Source organism: Aquarana catesbeiana, linkage group LG08 (assembly GCF_042186555.1).
Source record: "Aquarana catesbeiana isolate 2022-GZ linkage group LG08, ASM4218655v1, whole genome shotgun sequence".
Lineage (NCBI taxonomy): Eukaryota > Metazoa > Chordata > Amphibia > Anura > Ranidae > Aquarana > Aquarana catesbeiana.
Genome location: NC_133331.1, coordinates 236,121,815 through 236,143,817, shown reverse-complemented (window position 1 = coordinate 236,143,817; position 22,003 = coordinate 236,121,815). Strand labels below are relative to the sequence as shown.

The 22,003-nt window shown below is 41.6% G+C and overlaps 1 protein-coding gene across 1 annotated transcript in view; it reads right to left on the bottom strand.

Annotated features, from left to right (window-relative positions):
- The window catches only part of ERCC6 (ERCC excision repair 6, chromatin remodeling factor), a gene marked incomplete in the record, with an annotated part of 251,201 nt that overhangs the window by 45,849 nt on the left and 183,349 nt on the right, over window positions 1-22,003 (bottom strand). Inside the window, 1 exon segment of the mRNA XM_073596959.1 lies at window positions 7,118-7,228. Coding sequence (XP_073453060.1) covers window positions 7,118-7,228 — 111 coding nt within the window.

The window sequence follows — 22,003 nt, the reverse complement described above, 5'->3', positions numbered from 1 at the left end:
CAGAATAGGCCTTGCCATGGTCAACCAGAGAAGTTGAGTGCACGTGCTCAGCTTCATATCCAGAGGTTGTGTATATATACATATATATACATATACTAGGACTGTGGAAATTAAAGATTAATTCCTCAATTAATCCGCTCCCTTCTCCTCCACTATATGTCATACACAGTCTGCGGGCGTCTCCCGCTGTGTGTGAAAACTTTGGCCGCGCTGTGAGAAAAGTCCCACCCTACTCCTAGATCAGCTCATGTGATAGACGCAGTGTTCTGTCTATCACACGAGCTGATCTAGGAGGAGGGCAGGACTTTTCTCACAGCGCGGCCAAAGTTTTCACACTCAGCCCCGAGGCACACATCAGGAGATGCCTGCAAACTGTGTAATCCAGGCACAGGCACTGACAGTGAGGCTGCGATTATGAGCACGGTGGAGACTGCATTATGGGCTCGGTGAGGCAGCATTATTGGCACGGCGAGACAGCATTATGGACACGGCGTGGCTGCAAATATGAGGAATGGTGAGGCTATGATTAGGGGCACAGTGAGGCTGCGATTATGGGCACAGTGAGGCTGCGATTATGGGCACAGTGAGGCTGCGATTATGGGCACAGTGAGGCTGCGATTATGGGCACAGTGAGGCTGCGATTATGGGCACAGTGAGGCTGCGATTATGGGCACAGTGAGGCTGCGATTATGGGCACGGTGAGGCTGCGATTATGGGCACAGTGAGGCTGCGATTATGGGCACAGTGAGGCTGCGATTATGGGCACAGTGAGGCTGCGATTATGGGCACGGTGAGGCTGCGATTATGGGCACGGTGAGGCTGCGATTATGGGCACGGTGAGGCTGCGATTATGGGCACGGTGAGGCTGCGATTATGGGCACGGTGAGGCTGCGATTATGGGCACGGTAAGGCTGAGATTATGGGCACGGTAAGGCTGAGATTATGGGCACGGTGAGGCTGAGTAATGACGTTGTGACGTCCTAAGCCATGCCCTGCTATGTCCGGCTTCAGCCGTTGCCATAACAACGGTGCTAAATCAGCTAATTGGATCTGTATGTGTGTTATAATTAATCAAAATTAGTCGATTAATCAAATTTTAAAAAAATCGATTAATCGAACACGAAAATTTGAATCAGTAACAGCCCTAATATATACACACACACACACGTATACACACACAGTACTGTGCAAAAGTAAGAAAAAGAATGAATGCTTTCAAAAATATAAATAAAGATATTTTAATTGTTTATTTTTATCCATTTACAAAATGAAAAGTGAGCAAACAGAAAAAAAATCTAAATCAAATAAATATTTGCTGTGACTACCCTTTGGCTTCAAACCAGCATCAATTCTTACACTTGCCCACTTTGTACACATGCACATATACAGGAATTTTGTATTAGAGTCAGGTGTATGATGAATCAATTATACCAAAAAGGGGCTAATGATCAATTTCATGTAGGTTGAAACAGACATTAACCGAAACAAAAATAGCTGTGTAGGAGGCTTAAAACTGGGTGAGGAACAGCCGAACTGTGCTTCTTAAAGTGACTGTAAAGGCTTGTGGTTTTTTTTTATTTAAAATAACAAACATGTCATACTTACCTCCACTGTGTGGCTCCGATCCTGGACTTCTGGGGTCCCTCGGCGGCTCCTCCTCACTTCAGATAACCCCCTAGGAGAAGCGCTCTCCTGGGGGGTTACCTTGCGGGCGCGCTCCTGAGTCCAGTATTCGGCGTCCATAGACATGAATGCCGGACTCGGCCCCGTCCCCTGTGCCTGCGTCATTGTATGTGATTGACAGCAGTGGGAGCCAATGGCTGCACTGCTATCAATCCATCCAATCAAGAGCCGTGACCCTGTGCAGAGAGGGACAGTGAGTCTCTGGAGTGGGAATTACGGGGCTCAGGTAAGTAAAATGGGGGGCTGGGGGGCAGGTGACTGCCAGAAGTTTTTTCACTTTAATGCATAGGATGCATTAAGGTGAAAAAACATGAGGGTTTACAACCCCTTTAAGGCCCTTACACACGATACGAAAATCGGATGGAAAAAAATTTGTACGACAAGCTATCTGCCAATTTTTGGATCATTAGTACGGTGCTTTCGACAGCTGATTTAGCTTTTTCGGCAGACAAAAGCTGGATGTGCAGACTATAAAATTTTTGTTGGATGTGAACACAAGGTCCGATTTTCCTTTCATTAGTACGGTTTTTGTCCGAAAAAATCGTAAGAGCTAGACTACGCATGCTCAGAAATGAATACATACAAAACTATTCAACACATTAAGTCACTTCTAGCGTTGTATTCTGTCGTACAAAAATTTTCGTAATGTGAGTAACCTCTTCACTTTCAACATGAGACTAGCATGCCTCAAAATACGGACGTTCAGTCGTCCGAAAATCTAAGCGTGTGTACGAGGCTTAAGGTGAGATCGTGGAAGACAAATTTATGTCACAGTTTTTACAGCATGGCATGACTGAGCACCGCAACAAGACACAAAATTAGTTATACTGCATCCCAAAAGTCTCTAGCAGGCAAACACTACAAACCAGTCTGCGGTTTCAAGATGTGCTGTTCAAGCGCTTTTGAAGCACGAAGAAGTGGCCAATGATGAGGACATTAGATGCAGTGGTCGGCCAAGGAAACTTAATGTCCCTTTGACATTGTAAGATGTCGAGCAGTGCCATGAGCAAAGAACTGGTGGAAAACAGTAGGACCCAGGCACACTCATCTACTGTCCAGGGAAGTCTGGCCAGAAGTGGTCTTCATGGAAGAATTGCATCTTCATGGAAGAATTGCAGCCAAAAGGCCACGCTGCCGATATGAAATTAAGGTTAATCAACAACTATGCGTGAAAAAATAGGAACTGGGGTGCAGAAAAATGGCAGTAGGTGCTCTGGACCGATGAGTCAAAATTGGAAATACTTGGCTGTAGCAGGAGGCAGTTTGTTCGCCAAAGGGCTGGGGAGCAGTACAATAATGAGTATCTGCGGGCAACAGTGAAGCATGGTGGAGGTTCCTTGCAAGTTTGGGGCTGCATTTCTACAAATGTAGTGAAAAATAGTCAAAAAAGCGTAAGCCACCATGGATGATGTATAGACTTCCCATGTCATCACTGTAATGATCATGCGTACTGGGCCAACGCATATCTGTGTGGTTAGTAGTCATTTTATCATTGTGCAGCTCATCCCAGCCATGTTGGCCAGTGAAGGGCACACCACAGGGACCTTGCTCCTACCTTTTTCTTTCAGTTATCCAAAAACAAACTGGTGACAGGCCAGAAACTTATCAGTTCCCCAGACTTTTCCATTACCCAATCCACAATCTAAGGTTGGAAACCCTAATAAAAAATGCCACCCTCTCAATCTAGAGAACCAACAGATACCTGGAAAAATAGAACGCTGGATAGCCGCACTCCAAAAAAGTTCACCTTTATTAAAAAATGAATATCAAAGCATCACAGGGCAATACAAACTAACTGCACAGCTGCTGACACGTTTCACACCAGATATGGTGCTTAGTCATAGCTAACCAACAGATACTGTCATAAATACAATCCACAAAGTTCAGACAGTTTAGTATAGTTCTGAAACTTTAGCATGTTTCATAACTTCCAAATTATTAATAGCACAGCCATAATATGGACATATTTAGTTTTCTCAGATAATTTGTAACGTTTCAAGTCCAGACACCCCTATGTCAGATCATATGGGAAACCACTGGTACCCCTTTTTCCTCCTAGGTAAACTAGACATTGGAAACCTGCCATGTTTATATTTGTTATGGATGTTTGCAGTCTGTAAACAGTAGAGATGCAGAGATATGAATATGTATCACAAAGTGTACCTGGGATATGGTCATGAATGTAGAGACCTCCCAGCAACCAACCCCTAAACAAGATGACCAGACGATTGGTCATTGGTAGCGGTCAACACCCCATTTGATCCCACAGAAAAGAGGAGATGCCAAGAGAGCAGAGAGTTCTCCTTTTACAATCCAAGCAGGAACATCTGCCAAGTTGAGAACCGATTACCCGGCTCATCGATCAAACTCTGATCAACCCTCGGACATTAATTGCAAGTATTCTTCCTCCTCAATTCTACCTTATTTCTTTGTGGCTGTATATTGTCTCTATTTCTTTGAAACATATTTTTCTGTAAATATTTTATTTACACCAATTTTGGCCTTGTCTCTAAAGTTTTTAATGCAAGCTATAAACGAACCTGCCTCTTCAAGAGTGCTACTGTTTTAGAGTAAGGCCTCTGAGCAGACCTGTATGTGGTGGCAGTGTGTTACAGGCGATTATTCTAAAATCATAATTGGTATTGCTAAATAAATATTAATTTTAATAAAAATAAAAGTAAAAAAAATAAAAATATAAAATAAAAAATGAAAAATAATAAACATTAAAAAAATATTAAAATAATATTAAAAAGAGAACTTTGAACAAATAAATCCCCAAACCCCTTGCTTTCACTACAAATAACAATATTGGAACATATTAGGTTTGACAGGGTTTGACAAACATTATTTATCAATACACTTTAAAGATAAGCATTATAAAAATGATCATGCCATTTTGGGGGCTAGAGACTCCAAAACCACACTGGAGGGGATCAAATTATATAAGAGACATTAGCAAACGTGAATCATGGTGGATACACCAATTGGGGTCCCCATCACCGGGGGAGTTGAACAAGGAGTTTGACCTCCGGTGTTTTCTGAGCAATCAGTAACATGGTACAGTTCGGGTCATCAAGAAGGGGGGAGGGGGGAGTTGTGCATGACATTCTCCCCTAGGGTCTCTTTAAGTTGAATATAATGGAGAGGTGTGGCTACAGGTTGATTATGCTAAGATTCCAATACAGTGGAACCTCGGATCTGTTCCAGGAGTATGCTCGTAATCCAAAGTACTCGCATATCAAAGCGAGTTTTCCTATTGAAGTCAATGGAAATGAAAATAATTTGTTCTGCATTGACTTCAATAGGATGCAATACCGCATGCGGCCAGAGGCGGGGAGTGCCGGAGAGCCTCGGAAACGGCCGAAAAGGTCCGAGAACACTTTGGTTGACCTCTGCAAACCTCAGAAAGACTTCCTACCCGATATTTGCCGAGGTCAGCCATGCTGTGCTCGGGCCTTTCCGTGCATTTCCGAACGGCGCCGATCGGCGACATTCTGCTCTGGCGCCCCCCCACCTCAGGCCAAAAGCAGTACTGCACACCGCTTTGGCCTGAATCGTGCTCGTTTTGCGAGACAACACTCGCAAGCCGAGTTGCGATTATTAAAAATACAGTGCTCGTATTGCGAAACGCTCGTTAACCGCATTACTCGCAATCTGAGGTTCCACTGTATTGTTATTTGTACTGAAAGCAAGGGGTTTGGGGATTTCTGTGTCTAAAGTTTTCATTTTAATATTATTTTAATATTTTTTTTTTATGTTTATTATTTTTATTTCATTTTATTTTTATTAAAATTAATATTTATTTCTAGTTTTGTTCTTTTTTTCTCTTTTTTGTTTAAATTAAATACAGGGCTATATAGGGACGTTATTTTAAAAATTATTACAGGGAGAAAGATTGATCATCCCATCTATTGATTGGATGTCTCCTTTTAAGATTCCAAAACTGCAGGTGTACAAATATATGATTCGATTTTGGCTTGTTAGAGGCATTAAATTATGTTCAGATGTTTTGCTTGTTTGAGGCAGTTTGTCCATTCTACTGTACCGTCCAGCTGTTCATTTGTTTAACATAGAATTTAGTTCAATGGGGATTCATTGCATGATAATGGATCTATGATCACCAAAAAGATGGCGTGCCTTTGGACTATGAAAACATGGCCGCCAGCATTAAGCACCGTCCAATTACAATCCCCCTAAGGAAGACACGTGACTGATCCGTGTGTTGAACACGCGTAGGGGAGGGGACAAGGACAGTGAAGTAGGCAGCAGGTTTAAACGCTGCAAACGGACAAGCTATTGCATCGTTTTTTTCTTTCATCTGCTATAGAGTGGTGGGCTTTAGCACCTGGAAGATGTAAGTACCCAGATTGATGTTTTATAAATAAAATAAGTTTTTAAAATGATAAAAGACCATTTAGACTTTATTTTTATATATGAACGGAGGAACTTACTGCTGGACATCTCAGGATCCCAAAGAGTTTCATTCACATCAAACCCAGGGGTGGTTCACAGGCATTTTTTTGACCAAGCTTAGGTGTGCAGTCAAACGCCCTGAGGTGAGCAGATTCACACGGGAGCACAAGTTTGTCGTCACCTTGTCAACTTTGGAGCACTTTCACAGGATTTTGCTTTGCCAGCACAATGGACATTTTTTTATTTTATGTAATATGTTTGATAATATCGTTTGGCACCAAGTCATTCATGCACTTTATTTATGTGTGTCATATCACACTGGTTACTTCAATATAGTGCGGCATTTTCCATCTGTTATTGTTTTAATTTGCCAGCACAATGGACATTTTTCATTGTATTATTTAATGTGTTTGATATTATTGTCATGCACTTTATTTATATATGTGTCATTTCACATTGATTACTGTGATATGTTATTATGTTTATTATCATGCACGGTTTGCACTAAGATATTCATGTATTTTATGTGTGTCATATCACAATGGTAATCTTAATATAGCGCAGCATTTTATTTGTTTTTATATAACATTGTGTTTGTTTGCAATAAAATTCACTTTTGTATATTTTTTCTCCTGAAAATATACTGTACATTTGATAAATAACTGTGCAAATATTGAGCAACATAAAAAATTGCAACTACCACCATTTTGTTTTGCAGCTCAGCTTCCAGAAAATAATTTACTTTTTGAGGGGGTACAGTAATTTCTAGCAAAAATGCAGATTTTAACGTGTGCAAAAATATAAAATTGCTCTGGTAGGCAAGTGGTTAAAGAAAGGTCTTTCGTCTGACCACTCAATTTTTCGTAAAAAAAAGTTCCACGTCTTACAAATTCTGCCAGGGGTAAATAAACTTATAAACAAAGCTGTAACAAGGGAATTAAAAAGAAAAAAATATAACAGGAGTATAAATATAAAAACAAACAAAAGCAGATAGCAAATGCATTTAAGAATATTTCCGTACCTCATTGTACTTTGTGATGAGGGGTTGACGAGAGGCAACAGTTGTGGTCCCATCCATCTTGAGATAGGAATAACCCATACTCATGATGAAGACCTCTAGGATCTGCAACATCTAAAAGTGAAAGTAGCTTAAAAATTATAATTTCATAGCATTTTTGTCAATGACAACTATCTTGTGACAAATGAAACAATATCTTGAAACACGGATTTGCCTCTCTGGATGCATACATTTAATATTAATGAGAATACTGTAGCAGTATACGCAATATAATTTCAATACATTGTGGACCAATTAGGTTTCATATTTTAGTCTCTGGGACAAAATAATTAAATGTGCCGGCTGTGTGTTGAGTTATTTTGAGGGGACAGCAAATTTACACTGTTATACAAGCTGTAAACTCACTACTTTACATTGTAGCAAAGTGTCATTTCTTCAGTGTTGTCACATGAAAAGTTATAATAAAATATTTACAAAAGTGTGAGGGGGGGGTACTCAGTATTGTGAGATACCGTGTGTAATAGTGTAATAAATTATATATATATATATAATCTATCTATATCTATATATCTCTCCATCTATCTATATCTCTCCATCTCTATCCATCCATCCATATCTAGCTATCCATCTATAGCTATCTATCTCAGATTTATTAAAAAAGAAAAACTGAAATATCCACATGGTCCTAAGTATTCAGACCCTTTGCTGTGACACTCATATTTAACTCAGGTGCTGTCCATTTCTTCTGATTATCCTTGAGATGGTTCTACACCTTCGAGTCCAGCTGTGTTTGATTATACTGATTGGACTTGATTAGGAAAGCCACACACCTGTCTATATAAGACCTTACAGCTCACAGTGAATGTCAGAGCAAATGAGAATCATGAGGTCAAAGGAACTGCCTGAAGTGCCCAGAGACAGAATTGTGGCAAGGCACAGATCTGGCCAAGGTTACAAAAAAATTTATGCTGCACTTAGGGTTCCTAAGACCACAGTGGCCTCTATAATCCTTAACCACTTCCCTACCAGGCCAATTCTGACATTTCTCTCCTACATGTAAAAATCATCATCATTTTTTTTTGCTAGAAAATTACATAGAACCCCCAAACATTATATATGTTTTTTTAGCAAAGACCCTAGAGAATACAATGGCGGTTGTTGCAACGTTTTATCTCACACAGTATTTACGCAGGAATTTTTCGAACGCGTTTTTTTTGGGAAAAAAAATGTTTTGTGTTTTAAAAAAAAAACAAAACAGTAAAGTTAGCCCAATGTTTTTGCATATTGGGAAAGATGAAGTTACGCCGAGTAAATAGATACCTAACATGTCACGCTTCAAAATTGCACACGCGCGTGGAATGGCGCCAATGTTCGGTACTTAAAAATTCCCATAGGCGACGCTTGAAATTTTTTTACTGGTTACATGTTTTGAGTTACAGAGGAGGTCTAGGGACAAAATGATTGCTCTCGCTCCAACGTTCACGGCGATACCTCACATGTATGGTTTGAACACTGTTTTCATATGTGGGCGGGACTTACGTATGCGGTTACTTCTGCGTGCGAGCACACGGGGACAGCTGCGCTTTAAATTTTTTTTTTTTTTATTGTTAATTATATATTCTTTTTTTTATTTTTACACTTTTTTGAAAAAAAAAAAAATTTGATCACTTTTATTCCTATTACAAGAAATGTAAACATCCCTTGTAATAGGAATATGACATGACAGGTCCTCTTAATAGTGAGATATGGGGTCAATAAGACCCCATATCTCACCACTAGGCTAGGAAGCCTGAAATTTAAAAAAAAATTAAAAACGATCACCGCTTCCCAGCCGAAGCGGCGCCGTTTTTTTGAATGGAGAGGCCGGGCGTGACGTCATAACATCGCACCCAGCCTCCGATGATCATAGAGACTCCGACGACCATCTGGTCCGCCGGAAATCTCTATGATCTACATCCGGCGCCGGCGGATCCGCTCTCCGCCTCACTGATCGTAACGGTGAGTCGGCGCAAGCACCGGAGGGCGGCGGGACGTCCCCTCTCGCCTCCCATAGGAACGATCAATCGGCGGAGCGGCCGCTATGATCGTTCCTATGGTGTAGAGATTCGCCAGCTGAAACCGACAATATCTGAATGATGTCTAACTACAGGCATCATTCAGATATACCCGCCCAAAGCCCAGGATGTCATATGACGTGGGCAAGCGGGAAGTGATTAAATGGAAAACGTTTGGGACGACCAGAACCCTTCCTAGAGCTGGCCATCCGGCCAAACTGAGCTATCTAGGGAGAAGAGCCTTAGTGAGAGAGGTAAAGAAGAACCCAAAGATCGCTGTGGCTGAGCTCCAGAGATGCAGTCGGGAGATGGTAGAAAGTTGTAGAAAGTCAACCATCACTGTAGCCCTCCACCAGTCGGGGCTTTATGGCAGAGTGGAAGCCTCTCCTCAGTGCAAGACACATAAAAGCCTGCATGGAGTTTGCTAAAAAAAAAAAACAAACACCTGAAGGACTCCAAGATGGTGAGAAATAAGATTCTCTGGTCTGATGAGACCAAGATAGAACTTTTTGGCCTTAATTCTAAGCGGTATGTGTGGAGAAAACCAGGGACTGCTCATCACCTGTCCAATACAGTCCCAACAGTGAAGCATGGTGGTGGCAGCATCATGTTGTGGGGGTGTTTTTCAGCTGCAGGGACAGGACGACTGGTTGCAATTGAGGGAAAGATGAATGCGGCCAAGTACAGGGATATCCTGGACGAAAACCTTTCCCAGAGTGCTCAGGACCTCAGACTGGGCCGAAGGTTTACTTTCCAACAAGACAATGACCCTAAGCACACAGCTAAAATAACAAAGGAGTGGCTTCACAACAACTCCATGACTGTTCTTGAATGGCCCAGCCAGAGCCCTGACTTAAACCCAATTGAGCATCTCTGGAGAGACCTAAAAATGGCTGTCCACTAATGTTTACCATCCAACCTGACAGAACTGGAGGGGATCTGCAAGGAGGAATAGCAGAGGATCCCCAAATCCAGGTGTGAAAAACTTGTTGCATCTTTCCCAAAAAAACTCATGGCTGTATTAGATCAAAAGGGTGCTTCTACTAAATACTGAGCAAAGGGTCTGAATACTTAGGACCATGTGATATTTCAGATTTTCTTTTTTTAATAAATCTGCAAAAATGTCAACAATGCTGTGTTTCTCTGTCAATATGGGGTGCTGTATGTACATTTTTTAGCAAATGGCTGCAATATAACAGAGAAAAATTTAAGGGGGTCTGAATACTTTCTGTACCCACTGTATCTGTATCTCTCTCTCTATTATAAATTATATATATACACACACACCAACCTAATACCTTAATCCAGTTCTGTATTCCTCAAATTGAAAAAAAAAAAGATGAATATACACCTGGTATAATGTATAGGACATGCTGGTCCAGGTTCTGGTATCAGCCTCCAGGCATCCCTTGCACAGCATTACACAGACTAATAGAAGTAGAAGCATTAGCTCTGCTTTATGCAAATTTGTGGACAGATGGGGAGAGCAAAGCCAATAGCACTTATATCTTATAACTGTGTTGTTTTACCTTTATTACTCAATTGTGGGCTGCAAGATAAATAGCGACAGCACTATGTTCCTAAAATGAGAAAGTCTCACCCTCCTGGCTGAGCTGTACAGCAGAAGTGTATGAATGACAAAAGTGGATATTCAGAATTAGGAATCCTTTTGATGATGACACTGTTCACATGAGTATTTTAGCAGGGCAAGTTTGTATGGAGCCCAGCTTTAAATTCTATTAAAGTGGAAGTAAAAGTTGATTTTATGTTGACTTTTTCCCGATGGTGAGGAAGGTCTATAACAGCACTGTTAATGTACTCCTTTATGTCGAACCAATGTACCACATACACGTGTACTGTTTTACTACTTCTATAAACATTCCTTCTGTTAAAAAAGAAAAGGAAGTAAAAGGCCAATATATCCCAGCTTTCCAATGTTGCTCATACAGATGCTGCATACTGTTTGTAAAATAGCTCAGTGTAAAAAACTTTGGGGCAGTCATTACTAAGCCCCAACTCCTCTGTCAGGGAAAGGCTCAATAACGAGTCCGGAATCACAGAAATGGTTCATCACCCGACAACTCCCTCATTGTCTGTGCTCACTCCCAAAAAAATGCAGCAACTCATTCACACAGAGGAACTGGAGCTTAGCAATCACATGACCACATTAAAGGAGATTTTAAAAAAGGGATTTGACTTACTAGTAAATGCCTTATTTTTGAGCACATTGGCAAAATGTGCTGGAAAATGCACCCCAGTTTACCCTTATAACCCCATGCACTTTTTAGGGTTCCTGGGTTTTTTTTGCTAGTGTCCTTAGGTGATGGACCTCCTCTGTTGGAGATTTTTTTCAATTTTTTACCAGCTTTTCTTTTCAACTAACACTATTATCAAGACCTGACTGCTTATTGCCCAATATTTAATTAGCAGTTTCTGGATCAGTTGCCCTTGATGTTTATCTTGGGGAACCGTGCCTGGACCATGCAGCAGTACGGTAGGCCTGTAATGTTTAATTTGGGCACTGGAGACTGCGTTCAACGATCTTTGGTACTTGGTGCAATACAGATCTAAAGTTGTGAGCGATTCCTATGGCACCTGGGCCAGGTGAAGCCGGAACACTGGATGTGTTAACCACATCCATGGCACTGCCTGACTGAACCAGTGTTGGTAGTCCCCGAAGGCAGCTTCTCCACCTCTAAAGGTCAAGGCAAACAGCTCTGTTTTCCAGCATGTTGATAGTGTAATGGAAATTTGGAAAAAAGTAAGGGAATGAAGGGTAAGAGACCCTCAAAAATGCCCAGCGCAAGAGGAGCGCTATATATGAACTGAAGGTGAGGTTCCGCCTATACTGAGCCCCTAGATTAATGGTTAGAGCGGACAGGCATCCACAATGGGTAACTGGGTTACCATCAAGGTCCACAGGGACTAAGAATCATGCAGAGTAAACAGCTAGAGAAACAGCTATCTATGTGAGCAGGATGGATCAAAGGCGACATTAGCACTAGACAGAAAGGGACATTTTCATGTTAAGTTGTGGGATGAATTTGGGGTCAGGCACTGCAACTATTAGAGTAAGAAACAGAGAAATGAGAATTAAAACAGAATACTTTATATGTTGCCAGAGAGGGAACATGGGATGAGCACTGTGGCTGCCCGTCTGATCATAGAAGCTAGATATAAAAGATATCTGAACAAAATAAGGAAAGCAGAATTTAGGCAGGGAAATATTAATGAGAGTTAAAAGAAAGTGAGAGAATGATATGCATGTGTTGTGTACAAATGGGAAAAATGTAAGCGATTTTAGAGAGATATATTTGTGTATGTGTGTGTGTGAATGCTGGGAGCTTTAGTTCTAATGCTTGTGTGTGTGTCATGTACGCAGATGTGACCCCCTCCTTTGTGCTCTCATGAAAGAATGTGGCTGAGATGAGAGGTCAGTGATAAGCTGGAAGGACACCATGCCAATTCCAGTTTTTTAGACAAAAACATTTATAACAAAATGTGCCGGGTTAACTAATCTAATGGTAAACAATGTGATCAATTATTTTGAATCTGTTTTCCAAACATGGTAAAATTAAGGTTACATTTAACCGTGTATTACACAAATTAAATATCCTTTGATAGTGGAAACAGTGCATTTAAAAAAGGGAAATTAAGTAAAATTAAGTAATAATGAGTATTAATTTCTAATATGAGTTTAACAATTTTATTAATAATATAGATATATTGAAACTGGTTTAGACAACTTTTGGTTGGAAATGAAATCCACGTTATTGGGGAAATTTGTAAAAATGGGTTTAGTTTAGATTAAGATAACAATTTTTGTAATTTTACATTTATTCAATAAGCCCTTATTGAGAGAAAAAAAGATTAAGATGAGGTTGTTATTTGGAATAAAGCTGCCATAATATTTAACAAAGCCAAGATGGATGGGATACATAAGAAGTTTTTCTACAAAAATGAAATTTTAAGGTTCTTGATAATAACTTGATGTGCGGTCCATGATGTGAGAGTTATAATAAATAAAATATTTAAATATAACAGACCCATCACATCAAGTCCATACACCCTGTTAGTAAAGATGCCACCTGCAGCCAGTTGTTTTATAGTTTTTGATGCTTTCTGGTCCATCATACAGGATTGCTGGTCCTTTTGTTTTTATTTATTTTTATTTTTGAAATCCAAAGCATAATGTGTGGATTGTGAAATGATGTGCCCCTTTTCCTTGTAAGTGCAGAAGTATATTTTGGATTTATGGACATCACTGCATGACCGCAGGGTATTGTTATCATTTATTATAATATTGCCAGGAAAAAGTTGACTTTTGAAACATGAAACTGGAGTTCTTACACAAACAGTGTGATAGAAAACAAGCCACTGTAATATATTTATGGAAGCTGGGCCCAGTAATGAAGGGTTCACCCCGATATATCAGAGCTGTAGCTTTATGCAAAGGTGCTGTTAGACATTGTTTCGGTCAAACATTTAATTTTTAATGGTCCGACATTCTGCGCAGCAAATATACAGCTAACTAAAGGTTTGTCTAATGAAAGGTTTAAAATATGAGTTTGTTTATGTACAAATCTAACAATGAAAAATGCGTACATTTATTCAAAAGAAAGGAAAAACCACGTGTTAAATTGATGGTGTAGGAATCAGCTGCTGTGAGCCCAGTGCAGGACACACTCCCTGAAGACCCAGATATTACATTTTTGGTAGATTTGAGTATGCAGTTTATCACTCAGAAGGATACTCTGTATTCAAAGTCATTGGATCTTTTTTTTCCCCAGCTCAAGAGGCAGAGCTCCATGTTTTAGCAAAGCCTGTGAGCTATAAAAAAAAAGTGTATATTTATATAGATAGTAAAGGGTCAGAAGTTTGTTTTTACTTCGGCAGGTAAACCAACCAAGCATGCCAAGTTAATTTGATTGGCTGTTTTCAGCCTTCCAGTGTCTTGCTGAGGTAGCCATATTAACTTTAAAACTCACACATGGAAGCAGACCAGGTGACTAAGGATGCTGCATTACAGCCCTGGACACTTGATGGGTCTGTGCAACTCACAGATTCCACCCTAGTTCTGGCTCAGTATAGCTGGGATTAATAATTCAACTTTAAGAACCCCAGGACGAGAACAACAAGTGGTCCACAGGGGGCAACTTCCTATGAAACAGGACTTTGGAAAAGGTGATTATTTATGTCTGCCAGCCACTCTTTTCCCTCCAGCTTGACGAATAGACCGTGTCATCAGTCACAAGCAGTTATGGCTGCCTTAGTAAATGAGCATGGGATAGAGCCAGGGTTCTCCACAGTTGTTTTTATAACATACCACTTCTTGTTTTACCTGTTATCAAAGGTGTTACCAAAAGCTGAACATCCCTTCCAGAGATTACAAAAACATATATCCAGATGCCCAAGTCAGGATCTTACGAGTATGCATTTTGTCTGTATGGATATGTTTTCTGGATGTCCAGTGGCAAATGCTACTGCAAAGGCCACAGTAAAAAGTGTTATCAGAAGTAGTTTGTAAGTACAGAGTGCCAGAAAGTACAGAGCGTAACAGAGGAAATCATTTTTATAGGAGAGTCCTTACTAGAAGTTTTGAGGTTTTATTTTTACACCTCCTACTGTCTACAATGTAGCGGAAAAAGTAGAGTAAGAAACTAGAAAACTTTTGTTTGAATGTTTTCTTATATTTTATGAAGCCCCTAAGGGGGATGTTGGACTCTCTCCCTATGGGATTTGGTTTGGGAGTGTGTTACTCACTTGCTTATATTTTGTCTCAGCAGCTGAAGTCCTCCATTCGGATCTCACAGAGAATGTTGCTGATCTTTTAAGATTTTTTACAAACTCATTTATGTGTTTTCTCCCCGATTCCAGATCCTAAAAGTTTGGAAGGATCTAAAACTAAAGCCAGGTGACTTGTGGATTGTTAAGAGACATTTATATATATATGGAAATGTTTGGAGACTCAATACAGCATCTATTTCATGTACAGTTTTTGCAAAACTTGAAGGAAAAGTCACCTGGATCCACACCAGACACTGCAAAAAGAGGAGTTCCAGTCAAAAAAAAAAGATTAAAAGTAAGCAGCTACAAATACTGCAGCTGCTGACTTAATTGGACACTTACCTGTCCCAGGGTCCAGCGATGCGGGGGATCGAAGCCCCGCTCATCTCCCCCTCCGTTCAGCAGCGCCGGCATTGCAACTGTGGGCGCTGGGCTGTGGCTTCACAGCCTGGCACCCACTGCGCATACTTGAGCAGCGCCGCGATTGGCCGCTCAGTCACCTGGGACCTGTAATGGGTCCCAGATGATTGACAGGAGGGAGCAGAGCCGAGCCCTTCCTGTGCCGAGGGGGAAGTGATGTCACCAGCCCAGGCACTGGAAGAGGCAGACTACGAGGGACCCCCTAGCAACAGGCATTTAGAGGTACGTAAAAAAAAAAAATCCAAATTTTTTTTGTATTTTTTTTTTAGGATTTTTCATGTAGTTTTTTTTTTTTGGGTGGAACCCCACTTAAATTAAAAAAATCTCTGTGTTTGATTTGTTTCCCTCTTGTGATCACAGTCTAGGGTACTTTTTGACTCAATTACTTTAATTGTACGGGATATATATATTTGAAAAGTAGTTTAGCCATGTTGAAGTCATATTTGTCTTTTGTACGTCTTCCGTTTTATGTAGAATTGTCTGTGTTTACATATGCTGATAAGACAGCATTGGCCAGCCAGCCCTTAGATGTTCGGGGCTGCACGCGCGCTACACTGAACGGACCAGCGTGTGCCTACCCTTCGCCGACAGGTGCGGGTAACCTGCTGAACCCCGTTCGTGATAGGGATCGGGGACTGCAATTATTTCCCATGAACGAGGAATTCCCAGTAAGTGCGGGTCATAAGCTCGCGTTGATTAAGTCAGCATGCCTACAATTCAGCTAGAAGGCCATTCTGGCCACAGGAGTGTACAGCCAGTACTCTGTAAATATGTCTCATCAATCATTTGTTTTTCACAATGAAAAGTCATTTTGTAATGAAAAAGATGCTCAGCTATTATTTTCTCCACAATGGAGTTTTTTTTTGCCTCTTTGGCCAGGACTACCTCCACCTAAGTGTGTGGAGGTTCCAGGTTAAAGGTGATAGCAGGTATGGTTAGTGATCAAAATATTGATCAAAAGAGGGGAGACTAATGGAAATTTGTACGTTCTGTATATAATTGTATTGTATTTTGTATGTATTGCACACTGCCCTCACTGTGCACACAGCACTAATAATGTTTTCAGTACATGTTTACATTCTTTTGAGTCCCGATCAGAATTAGCCTGCCTACATAACGCCCCTTGTTACCATAAACGTACAATTGTAATATTAATGTGATACCTACGTAATCATGTGCATAAAAACCTTCAATTACATAGTTACATAGTAGGTGAGGTTGAAAAAAGACACAAGTCCATCAAGTCCAACCTATGTGTGTGATTATGTGTCAGTATTACATTACATATCCCTGTATATTGCGGTCATTCAGGTGATTATCTAATAGTTTCTTGAAGCTATCAATGCTCCCCGCTGAGACCACCGCCTGTGGAAGGGAATTCCACATCCTTGCCGCTCTTACAGTAAAGAACCCTCTACGTAGTTTAAGGTTAAACCTCTTTTCCTCTAATTGCAATGAGTGGCCACGAGTCTTATTAAACTCTCTTCTGCGAAAAAGTTTTATCCCTATTGTGGGGTCACCAGTACAGTATTTGTAAATTGAAATCATATCCCCTCTCAAGCGTCTCTTCTCCAGAGAGAATAAGTTCAGTGCTCGCAACCTTTCCTCATAACTAAGATCCTCCAGACCCTTTATTAGCTTTGTTGCCCTTCTTTGTACTCGCTCCATTTCCAGTACGTCCCTCCTGAGGACTGGTGCCCAGAACTGGACAGCATACTCCAGGTGCGGGCGGACCAGAGTCTTGTAGAGCGGGAGAATTATCGTTTTATCTCTGCAGTTGGTCCCCCTTTTAATGCATGCCAATATTCTGTTTGCTTTATTAGCAGCAGCTTGGCATTGCATGCCGTTGCTGAGCCTATCATCCACTAGGACCCCCAAGTCCTTTTCCATCCTAGATTCCCCCAGAGGTTCTCCCCCCAGTGTATAGATTGCATTCATATTTTTGACACCCAAATGCATTATTTTACATTTTTCTACATTGAACCTCATTTGCCATGTAGTCGCCCACCCCATTAATTTGTTCAGGTCTTTTTGCAAGATTTCCACATCCTGCGGAGAAGTTATTGCCCTGCTTAGCTTAGTATCGTCTGCAAATACAGAGATGGAACTGTTTATCCCATCCTCCAGGTCATTTATGAACAAATTAAATAGGATTGGTCCCAGCACAGAACCCTGGGGGACCCCACTACCCACCCCTGACCATTCTGAGTACTCCCCATTTATCACCACCCTCTGAACACGCCCTTGTAGCCAGTTTTCAATCCATGTACTCACCCTATGGTCCATGCCAACGCACCTTATTTTGTACAGTAAACGTTTATGGGGAACTGTGTCAAATGCTTTTGCAAAATCCAGATACACCACGTCTACGGGCCTTCCTTTATCTAGATGGCAACTCACCTCCTCATAGAAGGTTAATAGATTGGTTTGGCAAGAACGATTCTTCATGAATCCATGCTGATTACTGCTAATGATATCATTCTTATTACTAAAATCTTGTATATAGTCCCTTATCATCCCCTCCAAGAGTTTACATACTATTGATGTTAGGCTAACTGGTCTGTAATTCCCAGGGATGTTTTTTGGGCCCTTTTTAAATATTGGTGCTACATTGGCTTTTCTCCAATCAGCTGGCACCATTCCAGTCAATAGACTGTCTGTAAAAATTAGGAACAACGGTCTGGCAATCACCTGACTGAGTTCCCTAAGTACCCTCGGATGCAAGCCATCTGGTCCATAATAAAGCCAATTGCTTCATAATAAAGCAGAAAAGTAATTTGGAAAGATGCTGAGCGTATCTTTTGTGTCTGTTCCCTACTGCAGTAGTTATTAATTTGGAACCACTAATCAATATGAGGATAGGAGTTGCCTATCATCAATTTAACCAAGTCAATAAGAATTTGTGATTCATGTATGAATCATGTAGCAAGCAGGTGTTAACCCTCCAGTTTACAGGAGAAAGGACTTCCCCACCACCAGCACATGATTGTGCATCCACCACGAGAGGGTGGTCTAAACTCTGCCAACAAGAGCATAGGGCAAGCCAAAGTAGAAATGTATTAATTCCACACCGAATGCTGTACTGTAATGGTCTGGAGTGAATATGGGCATAGGCACTGCATCAAATGAGGCCATCAGCAGACCCAGGACCCTCATAGAAAGCGAAGGGTTGATGTGTCCTTTCTTAAGATCTTGGCAATTCAATTTGTGCAGGTGGGAGGAAGACTCAAGACAGGGTGGTGACTAAGACAAGGCCTAGGTACTACAAGTGATGGGATGTAGTTCAGGCATATTTTTGGAGAGTTCGTCTCCAACCAAAAGCATGCAACAGGTGAGCCATCTGCTGAATGTCATTCGAAAGAACATTGGTAAAACGTGCTCTCAACAGAAGATTATCCAGGTATGCCACAATGTGAACCCCCACTATAACGAAGTTAGGCAAGGACCAGGGCCAAGACTTTTATGAATGCTCAAGGGGTCATGGACAGGCCAAAAGGGAGCACTACAAATTGAAAATGTTTCTAACTCAGGGCAAACTCTAGAAATCCTTGATGTGGAGGATAAATAGGAACATCCAAATAGGCATCTTTGATGTCCAGCGAAGCCAAGATGTCCCCTGGCTGAAGGAAGGCAATGACCAACCTGGCAGATTTGAAGTCTCAAAAGAAGTTAGCGGGAGAAACTGAAATTGCAGTTTGTAGCCTTGAGTGAAAACAGGCTGAACCTAAAAGTCTGAAATGTCCCCAAACCAGGCCAACAGATGTCACCCCACTCAAAGAAATGGGGGGCACCCTGCACTGTACAGGTGGCTAGGAACTGGGTTTAGCCAGCTTGGGAGTCCAGGGTTTGTGTCGGAATTGCTTGGAAGAAGAGGTCTGTGAGGGGTTTGGGAGGGACAAAAGGAGCAACTGGCTGAATTACTCCAGAGTCCATTGTGATAGATCCCAGGTCACAGGCCATGCATTTACTGCCAAAGTCTGGCATATTGCCATAGTGGTGATAAGTTGCATGGACAGACCAATCAGGGCAAAAGAGGATTTGGAAAGAACCTCAAGTCTCTTATCCATGGCATCTGTAAAAGCCAGGAGATCGTCTAGAGCAGGGTATTGCAATTAGTGGACCTCCAGCTGTTGCAGAACTACACGTCCCATGAGGCATAGCAAGACTCTGACAGCCACAAGCATGACACCCAGAGGCAGAGGCATGATGGGTAGTTTTGCAACAGCTGGAGGTCCACTAATTGCATATCCCTGGTCTAGAGGCATGGTCAGAGGTCTGTTGAGGTAGGCAATAGCCAAATCAACCTCCGGGACCAGCCATTTTTTCAGAAATGAGTGCTCCATAGAATATTGCTGATTAAAGTGCTTAGAAGGGGGCGGCGGAGCTTGGCTTCGCAACGTAATGGCCGCTTGGACCCCTATCTCCGACAGCACGGGGAACACATTGACATACGGTACCCGCTACAGCCACGGTCGCCGCATACAGAAATGCAGGACAGCTCCCGGAGACTTCGCAGGACGCGATGAGGAAGGAAAAACAGTCGGTGGGTCCTCGTAAGCTCACCGATTTCTTCAGTGGCTCCCTGCCGGGACACAGCCAAAATGGCACTCCTCACGGAGCGGCAGCCCTAGCCTCACAGCATGTCACTTTCAGAGCAGCAGCAGAAGACATGGACTGCTCTGCTCCGAAAGGGAACAAACCCAGGGACAGCACTAAAAGAACAGCTTCATCCCCTCATACCTCACCATCTCAGCAAGGTCCGGTAAGCAAAAAAAACCTCACATACCATCGCCTGCAGATGATGATGATGACACCCGATTTTGAACAAGAGCAGTCAGTCACCCTTGCTGCCTTACCAACTACTGACAATCCTGTCTCTGAGAACATGCTCAAACACATGTTTCTCTCATTGCAAAAAGATCTCAGAAGAGACAAATAAATCCATTTCTCATATGCGATCTCAGATTGATGGATTAGGGGACTGCACAGATACCCTGGAACACCAATTGAGTAACCGCATACAACGAATTGGTTGATGATCACCAACACCAAGCAGAAGAGATGCAATGCATCACTGCCAAAATGGCAGATTTAGAGGACCGCTCTCGCAGGAATTATCTCAAAACTAGAAGCATTCCTAAGACCGTTCCCCCTGCAGAGCTGACATCTTACCTACAACAGTTTTCAAACTGCTGGTTCCTTCACTAACCACACTAGATCTCATGATCGTTAGGGCACACAGAATTTTCAAGCCTCCACATATCCCAGCAGAAAAACCTTGCGACTTATTGGCATCAATCCATTTCTTTCAAGCTAAGGAAAAAAATACTCCTATCTGCCAAGAATATGTCGACCTTCCCAGAGCCATACTCGACAGAGATATTCCTGCAGCCACAGCACAAAAACCCAAAGAACTTGCACCTATTATGGCCACACTGAGGGAGCGTAACATCACATACAGATGGGGATTCCCTACCAAGCTTATTGTCACTTTCCAGGGCAAATCAGTAACCACCTACCACCTCAAACAAGGCTTAAAACAACTCCAAAATTGGGGACTATCTCCTCCTCCACTGGCTACCCCATCTAACGGATGTATGGCAACAGGCTGGTAACACCTAACGCTGCCATATTGACTGACCATCACAGGCTTTGTAGCCCTCACAGCTTCTAATACATTTTCCGCGTGCTGGATCTTCATGTTAAAACTAACAATTGTTTGACTCCTTTTTTCCCTGTTCTTACATGTTAGTTAACATTTGTTATCCTCCACCCCGGAGTATTGGTGTGCTATGCACACAATTTTATATACTTATCTTCATATCTTCCTAGTCCATTTACCTTCTTCCCCTCCTTATCCGCCCTCTTCCCATGGGCTGGTATGCTTCTCTTGTTTTATTATGTTCATTGCATTGTTATGTAATGTCTGGTATGTTAGCTCTCACTTGCCTGGTAGTATCATTGAGGATCAATTCTTCCCCGTTTGCCAATGTTAACATCTGACATATTTACAATTCCTCATATATAGTTACGTCACTAAAAATCCTATCCTGAATTCCAAAGGGCTTAACAGCCCCTTTAAGAGATCACTCTTGTGGAAAGAAAGCCTTCTCAGCCAAATGCGACATATTATGTGTCCAAGAGACATACTTTACCTCTTCTAAACCACCTAGATGCTGTCACCTGAAATTCCCTCATATATTTTTTGCCAATGCTGACTCCAAACGAAAAGGAGTCTTGATTGCTGTTCTTGATTCAGCTTTCTTCCTCCTCCACTCCTTAGATATTGATCCCAATGGTCGATTTCTCATTATTACAGCAACAATTACAATTTTCATACAACCCTAGAAAACCTATATGCCCCTAATACTCACCAAAAGTCCTTTTTTAAATCCCTTTTTTGCAAACTTCAACCCTTCAAACCCAATCCCATAGTAATATGTGAAGACTTCAATGAAGTCCTTGACCCCTCAATGGACTCCACTAACCCTACGCATATAGGCCTTTTATCCCAGGAAGACCTATTTGACCTGTGGCGATGTATACATGGCAACAAGAAAGATTTCACTTTTTATTCCTACTCTCACAAAGTTTACTCCAGACTCAATCTTTTTCTAGTAGACAAGTT